Source organism: Haliotis rufescens, unplaced genomic scaffold (assembly GCF_023055435.1).
Source record: "Haliotis rufescens isolate VD_foot unplaced genomic scaffold, xgHalRufe1.0.p SCAF_6, whole genome shotgun sequence".
In the NCBI taxonomy this organism is placed as follows: domain Eukaryota; kingdom Metazoa; phylum Mollusca; class Gastropoda; order Lepetellida; family Haliotidae; genus Haliotis; species Haliotis rufescens.
This window is the reverse complement of record NW_025964334.1, coordinates 53,137,756-53,158,381: the sequence shown is the minus strand read 5'-3', so window position 1 is coordinate 53,158,381 and position 20,626 is coordinate 53,137,756. Positions and strand designations below refer to the sequence as shown.

General features: G+C 40.3%; 2 protein-coding genes across 2 annotated transcripts in view; one reads left to right on the top strand and one right to left on the bottom strand.

The window, feature by feature from the left end:
• LOC124138174 (soluble guanylate cyclase 88E-like) overlaps positions 1-20,626 on the top strand; it is a 199,678-nt gene that overhangs the window by 161,021 nt on the left and 18,031 nt on the right. The window lies entirely within an intron of this gene.
• Positions 5,149-20,625, bottom strand: LOC124138175 (fibrinogen-like protein 1). Its single transcript, XM_046504706.2, has 5 exons — positions 20,469-20,625; positions 13,586-13,805; positions 10,461-10,582; positions 7,473-8,052; positions 5,149-5,445 (listed from the first exon to the last, which is right to left on the bottom strand). Exons 2-5 carry the CDS (start codon positions 13,786-13,788, stop codon positions 5,241-5,243), a joined length of 1,110 nt encoding a protein of 369 aa, XP_046360662.1. The 5' UTR covers positions 13,789-13,805; positions 20,469-20,625; the 3' UTR covers positions 5,149-5,240.

Sequence of the window (20,626 nt, the reverse complement as noted above, 5' to 3'; positions counted from 1 at the left end):
AACGTCTTTTGGTATGACGCTGTCGGGGATCGAACCCCGGACCTTCCGCTCTCCGGGCGGACGCTCTACCTCTAGACCACGGAGGCGGTCCCCAAAACTGTTCAGATACATGTATGAAACCAGAGACCATATAATAGATACGGAGGCGGTCTTAATCCTGCATGAGACAAATGGTGTTGAATCATGATGGGTTTCGTGATGCGTTCATGAGTGTTGATTCACCCAACATAACAGTATGTTCGTTTGTGAGTTGAAACAATCTAATACCTCTTGAATATGGGTAATAATTCATGTATTAACCAACATGTGTGGTATACACGTTTCTTTTGTCGCTGAGTATATTACCCTAGGGATATGAGTATCAGAGAAATATCATGTATACTCATTCATTTATCGTTCCTTTGTTTTGAACTTATGAGAAGGGGCAACTGTATGTTGCATTGAGATGAATATTTGAAGATGTTGAAGTTGTTTATGATGTCGCAGATGATATTTAGAGGTTCTTATCGGCAGTTTTCATATCAAGGATTGATATGGGGTATCATATGAAAACTACCATATAATCAACTTTTTATCATATACCACATCAAATTATAAAATGTATCCATTCATTAAACATTGATCTATGGGTGCCATCTCTGCCAGGTCCGGCATCTTCCTGACTGCGACCAATTTCTTCTGAATAGCTTCATGACACTGTCAGTTTCTTGTTCTTCATTTTATACATTTTGTCTGTAACACTTTGAGATCTGTATTTAGTTTTGTCCAAGATAGCCTCAAGCTCCTTAACATAATTTGTAGCAGGATCATCTAACGCGGGACGCGTAAAACCCTGTGTAGCCCGAGTGATCCTACTGCAACAAATTTATCTTACCGACGTGTTTTAATTTGACATCGTGAAAGAATTAAAACAAATTCAAAATTGATAGACAACAGCTGTTCAATTGAGCTGAGGTTAGCTTGTGCTATGTCACTTCCATTGACTCGGAAAAAGCGTGCAGCTTTTTGCTTTGAAGCGGGGTATAAGGAATTTATTCTGCCTCTCAGAAATCCACGTGCACAGGAAAGCTAGTCAAGCTGATGATTGGACGATGCCCTAAGGGACGTAACTCCAATTTCTTACCACCTGGGCTGATATCAAATTGCACTGACAGGCCATATCAGGCCGACAGAGGGTGTGATATGACCGTCTCTATGTTGGATCTATCACACATGCATCCTCCTGAGGCAAGGGCGTTAACTGACTATAAAAGTCCAGTTTCCACCCTTGCCGAACTAGGTTGTAATTTCCAGGCTCTATCATAGCGCCACCAGTGGCTATTACAAGTTATGTCACTTCTATGTCCCTCCTATTGACCAATCAGATTCCATCTCTCATACATCATACATTCAAACAAAATGGCGGCACCCAGTCCAGACCGATCTGCTCGATGATCAAGATATATTTTGTAATAAAACGGGGCTTACCCCGTGAAGTGCATCAGATCGTGAGCAACTTGATTAAAAGCATGAAAGAATTTGCAAAATATCTGTCAGTTACCCAGTTGGCAGTACACATGCTTTGCAAATCCTGCAGTTGACCGAAATCTGCATGTTGAAATCAATGTTGTTTACAATCTGGATGTCTAGTTCGTTATGAGATTTTATTGGACTCTGGAAGCTAAAACTTCAGTCAGTGTGTGCATGGCCACATAGTTTTGTACGTGTATCTAAATACATTTTGCCAGGGCTACTGTCAAACTATTCCTAATTGGACATTTTGTACCTATCTCTTGGGGGTCAGGTAATAGGGCTGTGGGTACCTGGGTAGTAAATTTGGACTTGTCCCAGCCCTAGTGGCCATGGGTGGTAAGTCAGACCTCTACCCAAACTCTTTGAGGTGTATCAGCCATTACACCTGTACTTTCATCCCAGGGGTCCGGAAAATTTAAAATCCCAATCGGACATTTGCATTTAGGCCACGCCCCCTTCAAATAGTGTATTTTCGTATAACTTTTCACACACATTAAAAGTTGTTACATATAGTGTTTTGCTTCGGTTATAGCACGCGGTAAAGCATGGGTCCCAAAATTTACTAACATTTTTAAAAACTCAAGTTAGACTCAACATTATCAGCTGATCACCGCGATCATGTAACACCTGAAGTACCAGTCAACAAATCAGAACTGAAGTACGCAATTTAATCCTATCATAATATCTGGTAATAAAAAAAAATTTCACTGTTTACCTGGACTAGAGTTTGCAATATATTTTCAATATTTCATTCAATAACTATAATAATGTTACAATAACTTCGGCGAAATTGTATGCGAAGTGATCGGTCGATCACACAACTTACCGTTATTTACAGCAACCCCGGTCAGATTACCGCTATTGACGCCTTGAAACGAACTTTAGTTGCAAGAGAATGGATACACATATCATAAATGCCGTACCATGACTCGCTAAAAGTCATATTTGAGGCTCAAGACTGATGGTAATGGCTGATACACAGAGGAAAGAATGGCTAGAACTTATGCCCCACTCCATGCGAGGAAACGTTTATTTACCTTTTCTATTTAACGTGAAGTCTGCATAACAACTTACAAAGTAACTGAAACGGACGTAATATACTCACAAGAACTTTCCTCAGCATGTACATAGTTTCCAAATAAATGTTTTCACACATCTCTGGAGCGGTAATATCTGTGTTATATCAGTGTTAATATCAGCTGTTAGGCTACTGGTCCTACTAAGGGAACAACTAGTTGTGTGTAGTTGACAGTGAACAGGACTTCTGTTGAAAATCTGAAGATATATTTACACTGTGGTTGCAGTCAAAATACAGGATCATGGCAATGATGTAATAGCGGTTATATGCTAAGGATTATTATTATTATTGTTTTGATGTTTGAAACACACCAACACAGGATAGGAATTGCCTTTATTCCCTGTTTGTTCATCAATGTGTAGAACCCCAGTCAGGCCAGGCGTTTTATAGTTTTCGGATTACAGACCTGCCGACTCTAATTTTTTAGAAATGTAAAAATAAATAAATCAAATTTCCATTTTTGTTCCCCGCCAATGGCCGCATAGTCAGTTATTTTATTTATTATCATCACCTTTTAATAAAAAACATATGAATTTTACCGTTGTAAACTAGTAAAGAGATACATAATCAATCTTTGTTCATCTCGAATCTGAACATGAATAGCCTCCCTTGACAATTGTCCGTGTTGTAAGTGGTAGAATATTTATTGTCACAAGGGGCTTTATCGTCACAAATGGTGGTCTTTTGAGCACAGAATATGTTCATAAAGTATGCCAGAGGTATTCTGCATTAAAAAAAATGCATCTGGCATTTTTATTTTTTTACCCTCCTCCAAACCTCGACTTGAGGCTGAAAAATCCGTAATCCTAAAAGTAAAAAAAAAAAAGCCTGGCCCTTTAGTGAAATATTTTCCGACTTTTCAAGCTTGTGATAAAATCATGACATGAAGATTCACTGCAAGAGTTTATTAATGTGTCTGTACAGGGAATACCTCGAAACAGCTGTCATAAGTTTGGCAGATCAGTAATAACTCTCTATCAATGTACACACTCAATAATACATCGAAAAATAAATTGCATGTGAAATATGTAAACATGGATATTCTCAGTGGGAGTCTTCAGACATTTCATTTGACAAGCAGGCTCTACACAGTTATCAACACAAGCCACATAAAGATAACATCAATATAGGAGAGAAGGCATGAGTCAGTTTACAAGCTAACCACCAGGTACCGTATTTTCTTGAGTATAGTGCACACTTTTTTTCAAAAAAACACAGCTGTGTAGAAGTGGGTGCGCATTATACACGAATTATGAGTTTGGATGTTTTTTTCCCCCATGGAAAGACATTACTGTGAGCACGTAACACCGGAAATACCATGTCAACAAATCCATACTGAAGTACGCAAATTAGTCATGTAATTACACTGTCTGGCTATAAAAAGTGTTCTTTGTATATCTCGACTTATGTTTGTAACTTATTTCATTAATTTTATTCAAAATTCCTTTTATATTGTTTTTATTAATTTCGGTGAAATCGTGTGTGAAGGGATCGGAAGATCGCACAACTCACCATTATTAACAGCAACCACGGTCAGAATACTGCTATTGATGCCTTGAAACGAACTTTACTTGAGAGAGAATGGATACATATATCATAAATGACATACTTTGACTCGTTAAAAGTCATATTTGTTTTTGTTTGACGATTCTATGTCAACATGAAATTCTCGCGATCCCGTGATCCCGTGCACGTGAGCCTTGACGGTGACTTGACTGGGGTGCGCATTATACATGGGTGCGCACTATACTCAAGAAAATACGGTAACTCTAATAATTGTCACATTTGTTCATAAAATGGAAATACTACCCCAAACAAAAGTTCTCTCATATTCTGCATCATTTTCCAATCTCATTAAAATCACGTCTTAGTTCTCTCTACTTCTAAACAAAGATCTGAGTACACCCCATTACGGGTCACGTCAGACCGACCTTGTGCGAACTTTGACCGAACAATGGAATGACTGACAAGAAGTCGATATTAGCCAGTCAGAAGGCAGCTGTCTCGTGCTTTATGGCACTAATTTCAAATTGGCCACTATGCTTCTATACATATTTGGGCAAATTCTAGATTCAAAATTTGAAACCTGAACAAAAGAACATTCTTGAATGGCTAATAGATGGTCTTGATTGAGTGGATTCAGTCGTTAAGCCCGTAACTATCGTTCGGAATACCCCAGGTTAAATTTTTCGAGGTTGCATGATCAGAAATCACATGCCGACTGTCACTTTCCTGATCTGGTAAGCGACGCTCTGATTGGTCAGATGAAAGGTCATTCTGACGTGACCCCTAATGGGATGTCCTCAGATCTTTGTTTAGCCATAGCGAGAACTAAGATCTGATTTTAATGAGATTGCATAATTTTCAAACCTGATAATTATGTACCCCTTTTCTATGTGCCCAAACAACATATTAACCCCCCCCCCCCCCCCAATCCCTCTCCACTTAGCACTAAATTTCTAAAGACATGATCTTTAAATATTCCTTCTTGTAAACGTTTTAGAAAATGTCAGATGGATGATTCTTTGTGAAATATTGTATTAGTTTTCACTGATAGATGCTATTATGTCCCACACCAACTGACCTTGACCCAGCTGACCTTGACCCCTGCCTTCACTCCTGAAACTGACCAACCACTACCTGTGTGCGTTCAGCCAACTGCCCCAGACGAGCCATCGTCGAGACCTTCGTATGGGTTAAAAACTTCGCGGTTCTTCTTATTCTTCCTCTTCTTCTTCTTTGACCGTGCGTTCTCCGCCGCCAACTTAGCTGTATCCTCCATAATGGCGACACGTGGCTTGATCTTCATCTCAACACTCTTCAGGGAGTACGATCTGTCATTCTTCAGATGATACCTGAATAAGGGATGGAAAAACAACATTGAGTGCTTTACAACAAAAACAAGACTATGCCACCAACGTGGCTATATCCTCCGCCCCTGTTGCAGACATAATTAAATCTAAACAAACCCTAACCTTTTATAACCGAGGTGGAACTTGTCACGGAAAATTGTAAAAAAGTTTGGAACCTAAGTCCATCTTGTTGCCATGGAAATGCAAAAAATATAAATTTCTAAAATTTCCAAATAGCAAAAGGCACCAGTTCAGCACGTACCTGACAGACCTGCAAAGTTTCATGAAAAAATATTGAACGGTCTCTGAGTCATGCTCCGGAAACGAAACGTGACGGACAGATGGATGGACGGAGCCCGTTTCTATATCCTCGCCCAACAAAGTTGGAGGGGGATATAGAAACGGGCTCCGTCTGTCCCTAATACTGGCAATTGCAAATAAAACCTATAGCCTATCACATAATTTTTGGTTTAAGAAATTACCAGCTTGTATGACAGACCAAAATCTTCCTGTTGCTTTGCAACAAAATTACAGCCATGTCACCTGGGTCATTCACCACTGAGTGGCAGTTGGGTATTATATAATAATAGGCTATTTGTATTGTGCATATTTCCCCACCACACAGGGGCATGCTCAAAGTGCTATTATTACAATCATTCTCAGCTCCCTGGGGAGTATACAGCCCAAGCTGCCTGTTAGGAGCTAGAAGGTTAACAACCACATTGCCATCTCATCCTACCGGGTACCCATTCACTGCTGGGCAAGGCACATTTCAAACAAAGTCACTTGCCCAAGGGTAGCCTAGTGGTTATAGTGTTCGCTTGTTAAGCCAAGAACTGAGGTTCGGATCCCTACATGGCCTCCATGTTTGGAATATTGGTGCTATAAAACCATTCTCACACGCTTGACCCCTATATAAAAAGATATACGCTTGACCCCTATATAAAAAGAGACCCGTGAAGATCCGGGGTAGAATAGGTCTTCAGCAACCCATGCTTGCCGTAAAAGGTGACTATGCTTGTCGTAAAAGGCGACTAATGGGATCGGGTGGTCAGGCTCGCTGACTTGGTTGATGCATGTCATCGATCCCAATTGGGTGGATCGATGCTCATGATGTCAATCACTGGATTGTCTGGTCCAGACTCGATTAATTACAGACCGCCGTCATATAGCTGGAATATTGCCGAGTGCGGCGTTAAACAACAAACCAACCAACCCACCAACTATATAAAAAGAACACTTGATAACAGAATTGATTAAAGTGTTGATATCAGTGTTATTTGTCCTGCTGAAGCTTGGGTTCGATTCCCCCCATCGGCACATGTGAAGCCTATTCCTGGTGTTCCTTGACATGACATTCCTGGAATATTGGTAAACCAGTGTGGAACCACGCTGATCACTTATTCTTTTGCTAAATTTTGGAAAGTGCTGGGAATAGTTAGAAAAAGTTGGGAAAAGTAAGATAATATTCTCTACCAAAGACTGAAATACTGGCATTGGTTTAGTTACAAGGAATGTACATCAGATAGTTTCAGATAGGTACTGCTGCAGGTAACTTATTGAGATAGTCATACTAAATATTGAGATAGTCATACTAAATATTGAGATAATCATATTACATATTGGCAAGAACCCTATTTTGTTAAATTCTCTTTCCTGTCTACTGTCACTTTATGTTTTTCTGACACGTCAAACTCACTCACTCACTCACTCACTCACTCACTCCTTGTATCAATCAGGGGGCACAGTCGTCTAAGGCGCCATGATTCGATGTGCAGAGTTGCGTCCCTTGGGCACGCCAGGAACCTATGATTGTGGGTTCAAATCCTGATTTGCCCCGATTATGTTTCTAGGTTTGTCAGCACCATACCCGTGCTCGTGGGTTTCACCGAAGTCGTAAACGTCTGAGACCTGCATGACTTCGGGCTTTCCTCCCACATTAAGCTGACACGCCGCGATATAACTGGAATACTGTTAAAAGCGGCGTTAAACCCAACTCACTCACTCACTCATTGTAACCAGCAACCTACCAGATGATACCATTGATAACACCATCGGGCGTGACGTTGTTCTGGCCCCGCTTATAGAACACACCATTGAGGGAGGAATAGTGGCACGCCTTAAACCACCACCCCGATCGATCCTTGTTGGCACAGCTTGTCCACCATTGGTCATTGTCCTTGTCAGGCGTGCTGAATGGCATTTTGTTGTGATACTCGAGGGAGTCTCCAGCTGTGCCTTCATACCCGGACACATGCAATGGGTAGAACTCATCTTCGGGGCCAACTCGGAAATAGTCATAAAGTGCGTAGTAGTGGTCGTCGTTCCAGTCCCAGATCTCCACCCTGAGCGTGTAGTTCATGCTACGCGTCATGTGATATATGTTGTCGAGACCCAGCCAGAATTCGGTGTTGATGTTGCCGAATCCGAAGGCGTAGTCGTCCCACTTGCGTGTGAAGTTGACCGTTCCATCTCTACGGCGCTGTATGACTGTCCATCCGCCTGTCGTTGTATCCATGTCGCAGAAGGCATTGACGACGAAGTTGTTAGGCAGTTTGAGAGGATAGATGCCACTGATGTTGACACCGCTCATCTTCAGTTCGTTACAGTCTGTCGTCACAGGAAAAATAGACATTTATCAATTTCAGATTAATATTTGTGACCTGCCAGGAGAAAAGAGACATTATGGATGCTGGGAAACAATTGTGCTATGACGTCATTAAGACGTTTGACCTCAACTTACTTCAGTGAAGATATTTGTGTGATAAATCGACAAAACCCTTTCCATTAGACTAACATCTAGTCTCTGAAATGAACATATCATACAGAAAAAACAGTTGTTCAGTTACCTTAATAAAAATATAATAAAAGGGAGCCCAGTGACTCTCTTCATTTTCAGATACTGCAGTAATCTAGACTTGCCAAACATTATAGACTTGCATGGGCTGTATTTGATATATATTTGTATCAGGGTCTGTAAGACAGACTACCTTTCCATATCCAATAGAAATCTGTGCATAAAGCAGAGCTGATTGTACAATTCTGACTTTATCATGAGCATCTGTTTATGAATCACTATCAAATTGTGATGACACCAGGTGTTCACGAAAAGGTGAGCGTATCCTGCCCCACCGGTGGCACCCATCACAAACACATGCAACACAAACACAAGTCAAATCATATTTTAACCTGAAAAAACATATGGTACAAGTCAAAATAGGGAATTGCATCGGCCATCATTTTTGCCACTGATGCGTCAAATTTGCAAATGTCCTCTAAATGGCTACTATAAAAAAATTTGAAAGCTTTACTGAGACCTTGAATGATGTAACCTTGATCAAACAACTTCTGAGCAAGAGTTGTATGACGCTCTTTGAAATCTTGGGAGAAAGAACATGCTCGATTGCATCTCAAAAGTTGCGAAATGTAAACACCAAAGGCTGGAGCTTCAGAATATTGCTCTGCATAAAGGAGGGGCACGGGTGGCCCAGTCGTCTAAGGCGCCGCGATTTGCTGTGCAGAGTTGCGTCCCTTAGGCATGCCAGAAACCGATGATTGTGGGTTCGAATCCCGGTTCGCCCCGATTATGTTTCTAGGTTTGTCAGCACCATACCCGTGGTAAACGTCTGAGACCTGCATCACTTTGGGCTTTCCTCCCACATTCAGCTGACACGCCGTGATATAACTGGAATACTGTTACAAGCAGCGATAAACCCAACTCACTCACTCACTGCATAAAGGGAAGGTTGACTATTGGAAAGTTGAAGTCATCGCTCTTGTCATACAGTCTTGTGGAGAGTGTATTGTTACTCTAAATCTTTATGCATAGATCTAAATATGAAACAAGTGAGGCCGTCTCAATGGCCTCCTTTATTTCTAGTTCAGGTGGGTAAATCAGTGGAAGGAAATGGGCTATTTGATGGTTATTGAACGATATCAGATCATCCATATACCTGAAGCTTAAGTTAATCTTCTCAGCCGAATTACCTTGTTTTGACTTTGCCAATCCGAACAGAAATTCTGATTCATGTGCGTAAAGAAACAGATCCGTAAGAAGGAGAAACACAATTGGTGCCCATGGGGATACCTACCTCTTGCCTAAATTTCTTACCCCCAAATTTTATGTAGATGTTATCAATGATATCAATGATAATAGTTACAATGCATTTCTACAAAGTTGTATTTCGGTAAAATTATCTTATACAACAGACAATACAGATTGTCATCTAATTTTCGGGCTTAAGAAATTACAGACCATTGAGACAGATTGAGACCATTGAGACAGATTGAATGTGACAGATGGAAACCTACCTCTGGCTACGGGGATGTCACTGAGTGCAGGGAAACCCCTGACCCGAGTCTGACAGATGGAAACCTACCTCTGGCTACGGGGATGTCACTGAGTGCAGGGAAACCCCTGACCCGAGTGTGACAGATGGAAACCTACCTCTGGCTACGGGGATGTCACTGAGTGCAGGGAAACCCCTGACCCGAGTGTGACAGATGGAAACCTACCTCTGGCTACTGGGATGTCACTGAGTGCAGGGAAACCCCTGACCCGAGTGTGACAGATGGAAACCTACCTCTGGCTACGGGGATGTCACTGAGTGCAGGGAAACCCCTGACCCGAGTGTGACAGATGGAAACCTACCTCTGGCTACGGGGATGTCACTGAGTGCTGGGAAACCTCTGACCCGAGTGTGACAGATGGAAACCTACCTCTGGCTACGGGGATGTCACTGAGTGCAGGGAAACCTCTGACCCGAGTGTGACAGATGGAAACCTACCTCTGGCTACGGGGATGTCACTGAGTGCTGGGAAACCTCTGATGTCACTGAGTGCAGGGAAACCTCTGACCCGAGTGTGACAGATGGAAACCTACCTCTGGCTACGGGGATGTCACTGAGTGCTGGGAAACCTCTGACCCGAGTGTGACAGATGGAAACCTACCTCTGGCTACGGGGATGTCATTGAGTGCAGGGAAACCCCTGACCCGAGTGTGACAGATGGAAACCTACCTCTGGCTACGGGGATGTCACTGAGTGCAGGGAAACCTCTGACCCGAGTGACCTTGGGGTTGACAGTGTTGGAGATCCGGCTGAGGTCACGGGACAACTTGCCCTCCAGTCGAGACACCATGCTGGAAGCAAACATATTGGAACATATGTTATATCTGGGATAACACTTTCTTAGTAAAGTAGAGATTCTTGTACTTGACAACTGGTGGTCTGGATCACGTACTTTGTGTACCCTTCTGACAAGTGGCATGGCTCCCATGGCCGAAACCTATGAACACACAATGCCATTTGGAATATGGTCAAATGTAACAAATGTTATATTTGGGACAACACTTTCTTGTACTTTTTGGGATTGAGTCCTGTCTGGGATTCAAACCCACACTGCCAGAGTGAGGCACCTAATCACCAGCACACAAAGTCAGCAATCTAACCCACTCAGCCACCAAGGCTACCACAAAAATAAAAGTCTGACAACTGATACTGTGTGTACCCCTCTAACAAGTGTATATTGGCACGGCTCCCATGGCCAAAAGCTATGAACAAACAATTCCATTTAGAAAGTGGTCAAATGTAACAAATGTTATATCTAGGATAAGACTTTCTGAGTAAAGTACAGATTCTTGTACTTGTACATATCTAGACAACCTGTTGTCAGACTTTCATTTTTGTGGAAGCTTCAGGTGAGTGACACCTGCTGAGCAGTTTTAATTTGAATTGTAAGACCTAGGTTTTTGCAGCTGAATTATATCAACAGCCATTAATATGCATCTAATCTTGATTCTTGACTGGTTTGATAGTCAAGATTTGCTACATGAATCGAACCTGCAACCTCACATGTCAGGTTAAGTAATGTAACTCGCTGTTTTCCCACTAAGCCACCAGGGCAGCTGATGAAAGGGTATTCAATCTTACATGTCACTTATTTAAGTTGTGTGCATGCTGCTCTCTTTCTCTCACCTACTTTCATTGAATTCATTTTATACCATGACCATGCTATTGTTTCATTTTGAGGTACCTGGGTATATGATAAGTTTTTTATTCTTTCAGCTCTTTCTTTCATTCAGACAGTTTATGTGTTGGATGAATCACTTTTCCTCAATTTCGGCCTGCGGGGTATTCCCTCTCACCAGTGTTTACATTTTCAGCCAAACCCTTGGAGGCATGTGTGTGAGAAGGGTCTTAGGACTGTATCATGTTGTGGTGACCCCCAAGTTTATGTAACATGTTTGCATGGCTCCTCCAAATATATTTAACAATTTTCCATGCCCCCACCCCCCACCGATCCCGTTTGTGGACACACAATCCCCCAACCACCCCCTCCCACCACGCCCTCCATATAATAAATGACCAGTTCCAAAAAAAATTTCCAATTTAAAACTTCTTTTTTTTCCATTTGAAAAAATAGAATGAATCCATTTTTCATTACCACACACACACACACACTAACACACACCAACACACACACACTAACACACACTAACACACACACACTAACACACACACTAACACACACACACACACACACACACACACACACTAACACACTAACACACTAACACACACACATTGTTGTGATAAATTTTGGTGCCCTTCTTTTGCAGTGATCAATTTGATATGCAATACTTAGAAGTTGACGGATGACAATATATATATTGTCAACTTCAAAATTGTGGTTATGTAAAGGACCCTATGATGTTTATACTGGTTCAAACACTGTAAGGTTTGAGGTATTTGAGTTATTATTTCGACACTTGTGCATGGCATGTCGATGTGACATTTGTTCACTGCAACACTTCCTACATGCACACAGATCTTCCCTATCAATCTGCCATCAATTTTCATGCAGCACCTGCCAAGAACTGCGACTGTTTTCACAGGTTTAGCTCTTCGACTCCAAATATTTAGATCCGTACATTTTTGTTTTCATCATCAACAATATTTTTTTTGATTGGTGACCTTACGACCTTCTTGAAAGTTCTCGATGGGCGTGCTGTTGTTTTCATCAACAGACTGGATTGTTAAAATAAATCATTAAATTGTGCTCTGAGCAGAACACATGTAGGGATTCTATCATACAAGATATCTCCTGCCATCTATGTCACTCTCAATTTTGTTCATAAAAGTGATTTAGTTCTGAATATCTGATGTATTTACCCGTGGTCATTCATTCAATATTGTACACATTTTTTTACCTACAAGATATCTCCTGCCATCTACGTCAGTCTCAGTTGGAAATTTTGTTCATAAAAGTAATTTAGTTCTGAATATCTGATGTATTTACCGGTAGTCATTCATTCAATATTGTACACATTTTTCTACCCTAATGAGAAACTGAATGAAAGATAAATGAAAACAATATCTCTCAAGTATAGCCATTGTGGTGATACTCTACCTCCAACAGAGATACATGGCCTTGCACAAGTGGTTATGTAGAAGCTCCTGTAGACGAACATCTAGTCTCTGAAATGAACAGGGGGCACGGGTGGCCCAGTCGTCTAAGGCGTCGTGATTCGCTGTGCAGAGTTGCGTCCCTTGGGCACGCCAGAAACCTATGACTGGGGGTTCGAATCCTGGTTCGCCCCGATTATGTTTCTAGGTTTGTCAGCACCATACCCGTGCTCGTGGGTTTCACCGAAGTGGTAAACGTCTGAGACCTGCATCACTTCGGGCTTTCCTCCCACTTTAAGCTGACACGCCGCGATATAACTGGAATACTGTTAAAAGCGGCGTTAAACCCAACTCACTCACTCACTGAAATGAACATATCTTACAAAAAAAAAAGTTTTTAAATTATCTAAATAAAAATATAATAAAAAGGAGCCCAGAGACTCTCCCCCTGATACTGAAGTAATCTAGACTTGCCAAACATTATAGACTTGCATGTGCTGTATTGGATATATTTGTATCAGGGTCTGTATGACTGAGGGGGCGGTCGGGTAGCCTAGTGGTTAAAGCGTTCGCTCGTCACGCCGAAGACCCGGGTTCGATTCCCGACATGGGTGCAATGTGTGAATCCCATTTCTGGTGTCCCCCGCTGTGATATTGCTGGACCATTGCTAAAAGCGGCGTAAAACCATACTCACTCACTCACTCACTCACTGTATGACTGAGTAAAGCTCCTGTACCTGACCAGGTTGTTTATCTGCGTGTCTCTCTGGACCCGGTCCTGAGTGGTGTCAAACTGGATCCTCTCCAGGATCATGCACATGTGCTCATTCTGCATTGCTGGTGGCAGTCTCCGGAAGCTGTTCGTCGTGCATTGGTTCTCCTGGGCCAGCGTTGTCACTGCCATTGCTCCCAGGAACAACAGCGACAACAACAGTCGCATGATGATAGTTGAGATATCTGCAAGACACTTTCTACATTAAGTCTTTGATAGGCATGAATACGTTACATTTTTTTATGGATAGCAAGAAAAAGTGTCCTGTATACATTAAGCCACATATATAAAATTGATTGTTTGCTTGTCAGATGAGAAGCTAGTGTTTTTATGATATAAACCAGACATATATTTAATCATTAACAAAATGTAAAATTCACATTTCTCTTGATTGATTGATTTATGATTTTCTATTGTTTGATGCTAAGTAGACCGCCTCCGTGGTCTAGTGGTAGAGCATCAGCCCAGAGAGCAGAAGGTCCAGGGTTCGATCCCCGGCCCTGTCATACCAAAAGACGTTAAAAGATGGTACTTGTTGTTTCCCTGTCTGGCGCTCGACATTAAGGGACTAAAACAAGGACTGGTCGGCTCGGAGTCAGTATACTGTGTCTGAGTGGGGTATTCATGTTAAACTGCGGCATGGTATCTCAGTGGGCTAGCACTATAAATCAGCATCAGTCCGGACTAGTACAAGCAGCCACACACACACATGTGCATGCACATCGCTATATAAATGCAATAATCTTGGACGCGACGTTAAAGCCAATTTCACCTTCACCTGATGCTAAGTGTTTAGTACTGAAGCCTTTTAGGGCCTTTGTTTTTTTTCTTGAAATTTCGAGATACATAATAAGTTGAAATTTCAAGATAATGATCTTGAAATTTCAAGATACTGTGTTGAAATTTCAAGTTATAATCTTAAAATTTCAACTTATTATCTTTATATTTCAAATTAGTATGCATCTTCAAATTTCAACTTAGTATCTTTAAATTTCAAGAAAAAACAAAAAAACAAATGGCCCTAAAAGGCTTCCGTAGTTGAGGCAAGGACAGTTTATATTTTATAATATGAGCATACCATCAATATTGCAGTGAAAAAAGATATATGCATTGCTGTCTTTGAATTTGTGTTAAAACCGTTATTTTAAGAGGTTTTATTTTTCAAGAAATTAATCAAATGGATACAGTGGTGTGTGGACCATTGGGATAGCTCACATGCTCTGATTAAAGGGGCTCTTCATAAGTGAGTTAGTGAGTGAGTGAGTGAGATCAGAGATTATTTGGTGTATCACCGAGAAATATTATTTTTTCACTTTTCATTCCACTGATTGTCTGTGGCATTGCCCTGAACAACGAAATGATGAAATATCAGCACATATAATTTATTGTGACATTGGCTTAATGGATGTCTCTTTCTTATCGATACACTGACATTAAATTTGGGAAGACATTCTTACAGAAAGCGTCTATGGAGGCAAAATAGACGTGAAAATTACATGACTGGATCTTTGAAAATCAGTGATGAGGACACCAGGTATTTCAAGCTCCTTCCCAGCGCGTGACACCTTCGTTACACTCTCGGTTACATCGCTGCCACCAGTGTGGGCGCGGCCATTACAAGTATCTTGAAATTTGCCCTCTAACCCCAAATGTAGTCACATTCATACTTTTGTTTACGTGTTTGGGAATGCCATTATAGTGAATTTTGAAAATGTTTACGACTGACCATGTTTTCCAGATGAATTTACTTTGTTGTTTGTATAATCAGATTGGTTCAAGATTGCAGACTAACGGAAAATCAACCAACTTCTCCCTTACATTCTTACTATATCAATAACATGATAGTTTTAATGAAATAGAAATTCAAATTGACAAAGAAAGTAATTTAGCAGGGATAAGTGTATTCGGCGTCACGACAGTCGTCACTTGTTTGTAAACATAATGGTCATTTGGTTGCGAGTTCAACTCCAAGCATGGTTGTGACCACCTATTACAGTGGGGAGTTTTGACTGGTGGCAGCGATAGTATAGAGAGCTCCGCGAACAGGCTATCGCTGCAAGGAGCTTGCAGGTGTTTGTGTAAGAGTAAGCATGTGTTTTAAACATATTTGTTTCACAACTTGTGAACTGGATTGGTAAACAAGCAAAAACTTATTTGAATACCGCTCCAGAATTAGAATACAATATAATATGACAAAAGTACAGTCAAGGAATACAATTGTATACATGTTCTTATTATAGAAACTACGTTGAAACTACGTTGTCGGCGCAGTCAGGTCTCATTTTTAGTAGTAATAGTGTACTGCAATATACGGCAAGGAATAGTATTATACATTTAAGATGCTATGTAAAATCACAAAACCTATTGGATAGCTGAGTGTAGTCTTGTACTGATTTAAGAATTTCTGAGTTTATTTTTTATGTCCTTTCAGGATTACCTAATAGAATTGAATTTAGATCATATCCCTTAACATAATAGTACATATTCTGTCTTAAATCATTGTAATTTGGGCATATGAGAAAGAAGTGAAGTGCATCTTCAGTGTGATGGCCACAGCTACATGCGGGATTATCTGATAAATATCCTAAGCATGTCCTGCCTTACTGGTAGCACCACATACCCAATTTGTGTAAAAATATGTTTGGCATCTGATGCCACACAGCAGTACTCCTGCCATGCGATGGTGGCACGTAAACAAACCAGACAATTAGAAGGCAATGATTGTGCTGCACAATTTATTAGCTAGGCCATATGGACTTGATTCAAAGCTCAACAATGGATTGATATCACATACGATGTGACTGTGGCGACTCCAATGTAGGGGAAACATCCAGGCCCCTACCCATTAGAATAAAAGAACACAAGACCTCAGTACCAAAAAATGAGTCAAATCAGCCATTTCCGACCACACCCAAACCCACCCCGACCACAACCATCCAGTGGAACAACATCAAGATCCTGGCCAACAATCAGTCAGACTACAAAATCAGAAAACTCCTAGAAGCCATCTATTGATCTTTTTTTTTGTACCTCAGTACAAAAAAAATGACTCAAAATCAGCCGTTTCTGACCACACCCAACCCACCCCGACCACAACATCCAGTGGAACAACATCAAGATCCTGGCCAACAATCAATACAAAATCAGGAAACTCCTAGAAGCCATTTACATCAAAAGGATCCGGCCAGCAATGAACATAGATCAAGGCTACTACATCCCGCCTGCTTACCATCAACTCATTGCTAAATCCCTCTGTCCATCCAATTAATCCACTGGCTTCCAATTATCTTAATCAGCTCTCTGTTTCCATCAATCAATTTACTGTATAAACATTGACGTTAATAAGTATATATACCTATGTTGTTTAGCGCTATCCATCACTTGCTTGATAAACTTGTTAGGATCTACACCGAAATGTCGCACTAATTGTAATAAAGAAGTTGTTCATCCATAGAACTTGTCTTACTTCATCAGACCAACTTCTAAATGCCACTGAAAGAAGTTAATGGATTGTAAGTAAACTCTAGTGAACAAATAAACTGATATTGACTGTCAAATAACTGATACTGGTTGATAAAATAACTGATATCGGTTGACAAATAGACTGATATTGATTGAGAAATAACTGACATTCATTTTATCTGTGAAGTGGGGTTTGCAGTTTTAGGAAAATTCTACCGTGTCATTTTAGAATCTTGTATTCTAGTTAGTCCTCTAGCAGTAATGAATCTTTGTTAATCCAAGATGTTGCTGATGACTTTTGGGGCTTATCTGAGATGTTATGTCTTCATCACCAAATGCTTCGACTGCCGGCAGAATGTAATTAGAGTGTTCTATACTTTAGATCCCCTTAGTTCCACATTCTGCATCCTTTCCCTGATAACTGCCCCTCAGTATACATGGATATAACGAACGATAAGGGACCAGAGAAATCAGTTTATACACATTTTTGCCCCGCAAATGTCCGCCATCTTGGATAAAACAAAACACAATACACGTAATTGCAGCATATGAATACAGTAAATACAGTAGAACATGAATATAATGAACTACAAGGGACCAGAGTTCGTTATATCCGTTATTCGTTATACACGTTTTACTCGCATATGTCCGCCATCTTGGAAAAAACAAAACACAATGCACATAATTGCATTGACTTGTATTAGCAGTGATCACTTCATAGCATTCAATTGATAACATTTTATAACATTCATTTAATAAAATTAAATGCATAACATTTTTCGAACATTATTTACCAAATACATGTACAAAATGTACAAAATCTAGCAAGGTTGATCCGTCACCGCTGATTGTATTGAATCCCTGCGGTTGTGTTGATTCACCACTGTTTGCCAATTGTCAGTGACACTTGACACTGAGTGAGATTTCTCAGTTCGCTATGCACGTCACTAATTAGTGGTAGATGAGCTTGTCGGTGATCAGATATCAGTTCGCTGTATCTATTAGTTCACTGTAGAGAGTTTGTTATATACGTAAATTTTATATGATATTATATAGCAGATAAATCGGGGATTTTTTAACAGTTCGTTGTATCCGTTTGTTCGCTATATCCGTGTTCTACTGTAGTAATGATTCCTACATGCTTTTGGAGTTATGGAGAGAAATGGAGAGTTATTTAGGCACCTTCAACTTGAAGGCTTCAAGTAAGTTTTAGCAGGACCATGGGGTGAGGTGAAATGGGGTTTAACGTCGCGTCCAAGATATAAAGCGACGTGCATGCACGTGTGTGTGTTTGTGTGGCTGCTTGTACTAGTCCGGGCTGATGCCGATTAATAGTGCTAGCTCACTGAGATACCATGCCCCAGTTTAACATGAATACCCCACTCAGACACAGTATACTGACTCTGAGCCGACCAGTCCTTGTTTAAGCCCCTTAATGCCGAGCGCCAGACAGGGTAACAACAAGTACCATCTTTTAATGTCTTTTGGTATGACGCAGTCGGGGATCGAACACCGGACCTTCCGCTCTCCGGGCGGACTCTCTAGCACTAGATCACTGAGGCGGTCTAGCAGGACCAGGGTTACATGGGTATATTCTATACAACAATCGGGAGTCGGCGGTATAAAACGTAACAAGGTATGCATGAAACTCATTGTACCTTGCATGATCCTGTTACCAACAAATTTATCTTACCAACATAGTTCAATATGACATAGTAGAAGAATTATAACAAATTCAAAACTGATAGAAAACAGCTGTTTGATTGAGCTTAGGTTAGCCTGTGCTGTCACGTGACTTTCATTGACTCAAAAAGATCATGCAGCGTTTTGCTTTGAAGTGGGTATAAGGGATTTAATCTGCCTCTCAGAAAGCCATGTGCACCCTGTCTTGTTCATGGTGGGGTATAAGGGATTTATTCTCCTTCTGAGAAATCTATTTCCCTCTAAGGCGGGATAGATAGTATTTTATCAAGATCTCATGGACCAATCAGATCTCATTATTCTGACATGGTGGTATGAATAACATGTATGAATAACAAGATGCGTGAAACTTATTGTTGTGCTAAAGCAATACTGGATACGTCCAGGTTTGTTATGTTAATACCAAGTATTTAATATACCGTATTTGACGTAATAAGCGCCCCGCTCTAATAAGCGCCCACACCCATATTTGCTAATATATTGGAAAGTGAACAATCCCAATTAGCACCCTTCCGATTGATCAATGTACACAAGACTTATTCATTCGCACTCATGTGTTATATGCACCCTTAATTATTGGCAATTAAATTCTGGAAAAAAATATCTGTCGTACATAAACATTTCAGGCTGTAAGCATTAACCTCGAAATTTATCTTTCAACTCTGTTTTTTGATCTCACCAAAATAATATTCTAATAACTCCGAGCCCCCTATTTTTAATTTTGAGAGCGCCCTGGACGCATATTACGTCGAATACGGTAGTAATAAAAATATAGTTTGTATTTCAATATGTTCAAGCCTTGCTTTTTTCATTATTATCCCAGCATTTCCTCTAAACCAAACAGTTTGTAATATTTAAATTCTTTGACATTTTGTTGTGTTACGAAGAAATTAAATTTCTTGAATTTTTAAATGTTCAGGCATATCTGATTTGATTTTAATCTTTGCATTAAATATTCACATGAAATACTTTTAGCAATTGGGGATTTCAGGCTTGACAAAGCCTAAACATTTGCAGGAGAAAACACAGGGCTCTTGTTTCAGTGTGAAACATGTGACAGCCATTAGTCCTTGCCCACATGTGAGATTCTATTTTTAGGTTGTAGTGCATGTATGGTTATTGAAAACCCATGGTAGGATATGACTTAAGTTGTTACATATGAAATTTGGATAAATATTTGAAGAAAAAGGTATTTAGTACTTTTTTCGTCTTCTTAAAATTGAATAGCGACAAGCGGTAATTGTGTGGTAAACAGCCTGAGGATATGGTGCATGCTGAGTTAATAAACTCAAGTGCGTAGTGGTGCCAAAAGGTATTTTTGAGAAAAAACTTTTCGGACTTTTTAATGTTAGGATTTATTCTAACAATGAAACTCTCTGTTTAGGAAAGATTGTCTGTGAACTGATACAGAATTATTTCTAATTATGTAATGAAAACGGTTTGAAAAAATTGATTGTGACAGAGAAATCCATCATGGTTTATTCCTACATGTCTAAATAAGATGTTGGAGAATCACAAATATCATCATATAACTTTATGTTTGACAAATTTTAAAGAATAATTTAAAATAATAAAATTTTAAAGATAATTTGTCTTCATTGTCAAAGCAATTGCTTTTAGTAATAGATTTTAGAAATAGAATTAATATTTAGTTTAACTGTGTTGAAGAATCAGAGTCCACTTACCTGTGTCCAGCCAAATAAAGCGGAGAGTCAGGAGCGGCGATGGACACGTTACGCCGTCAAGTGTGGTCGGCTTACTGAGCCAGACTTCATGACCACCCAGTAGAGAACAGTGTTCCCTAGTGGGGTCTTTGGGTATCACTCAAAATGGCCGCCAGAGA

What these genes read in the sequence shown, in the direction of transcription:
- LOC124138175 (XM_046504706.2), bottom strand. Translation starts at nt 13,788, where the DNA reads ATGCGACTGTTGTTGTCGCTGTTGTTCCTGGGAGCAATGGCAGTGACA. An exon ending in CAGATAAACAACCTGGTCAG is followed by an intron (nt 10,583 to 13,585) that starts GTACAGGAGCTT and finishes GTTTGCTTCCAG; the next exon opens with CATGGTGTCTCGACTGGAGG. An exon ending in TGACATCCCCGTAGCCAGAG is followed by an intron (nt 8,053 to 10,460) that starts GTAGGTTTCCAT and finishes CTGTGACGACAG; the next exon opens with ACTGTAACGAACTGAAGATG.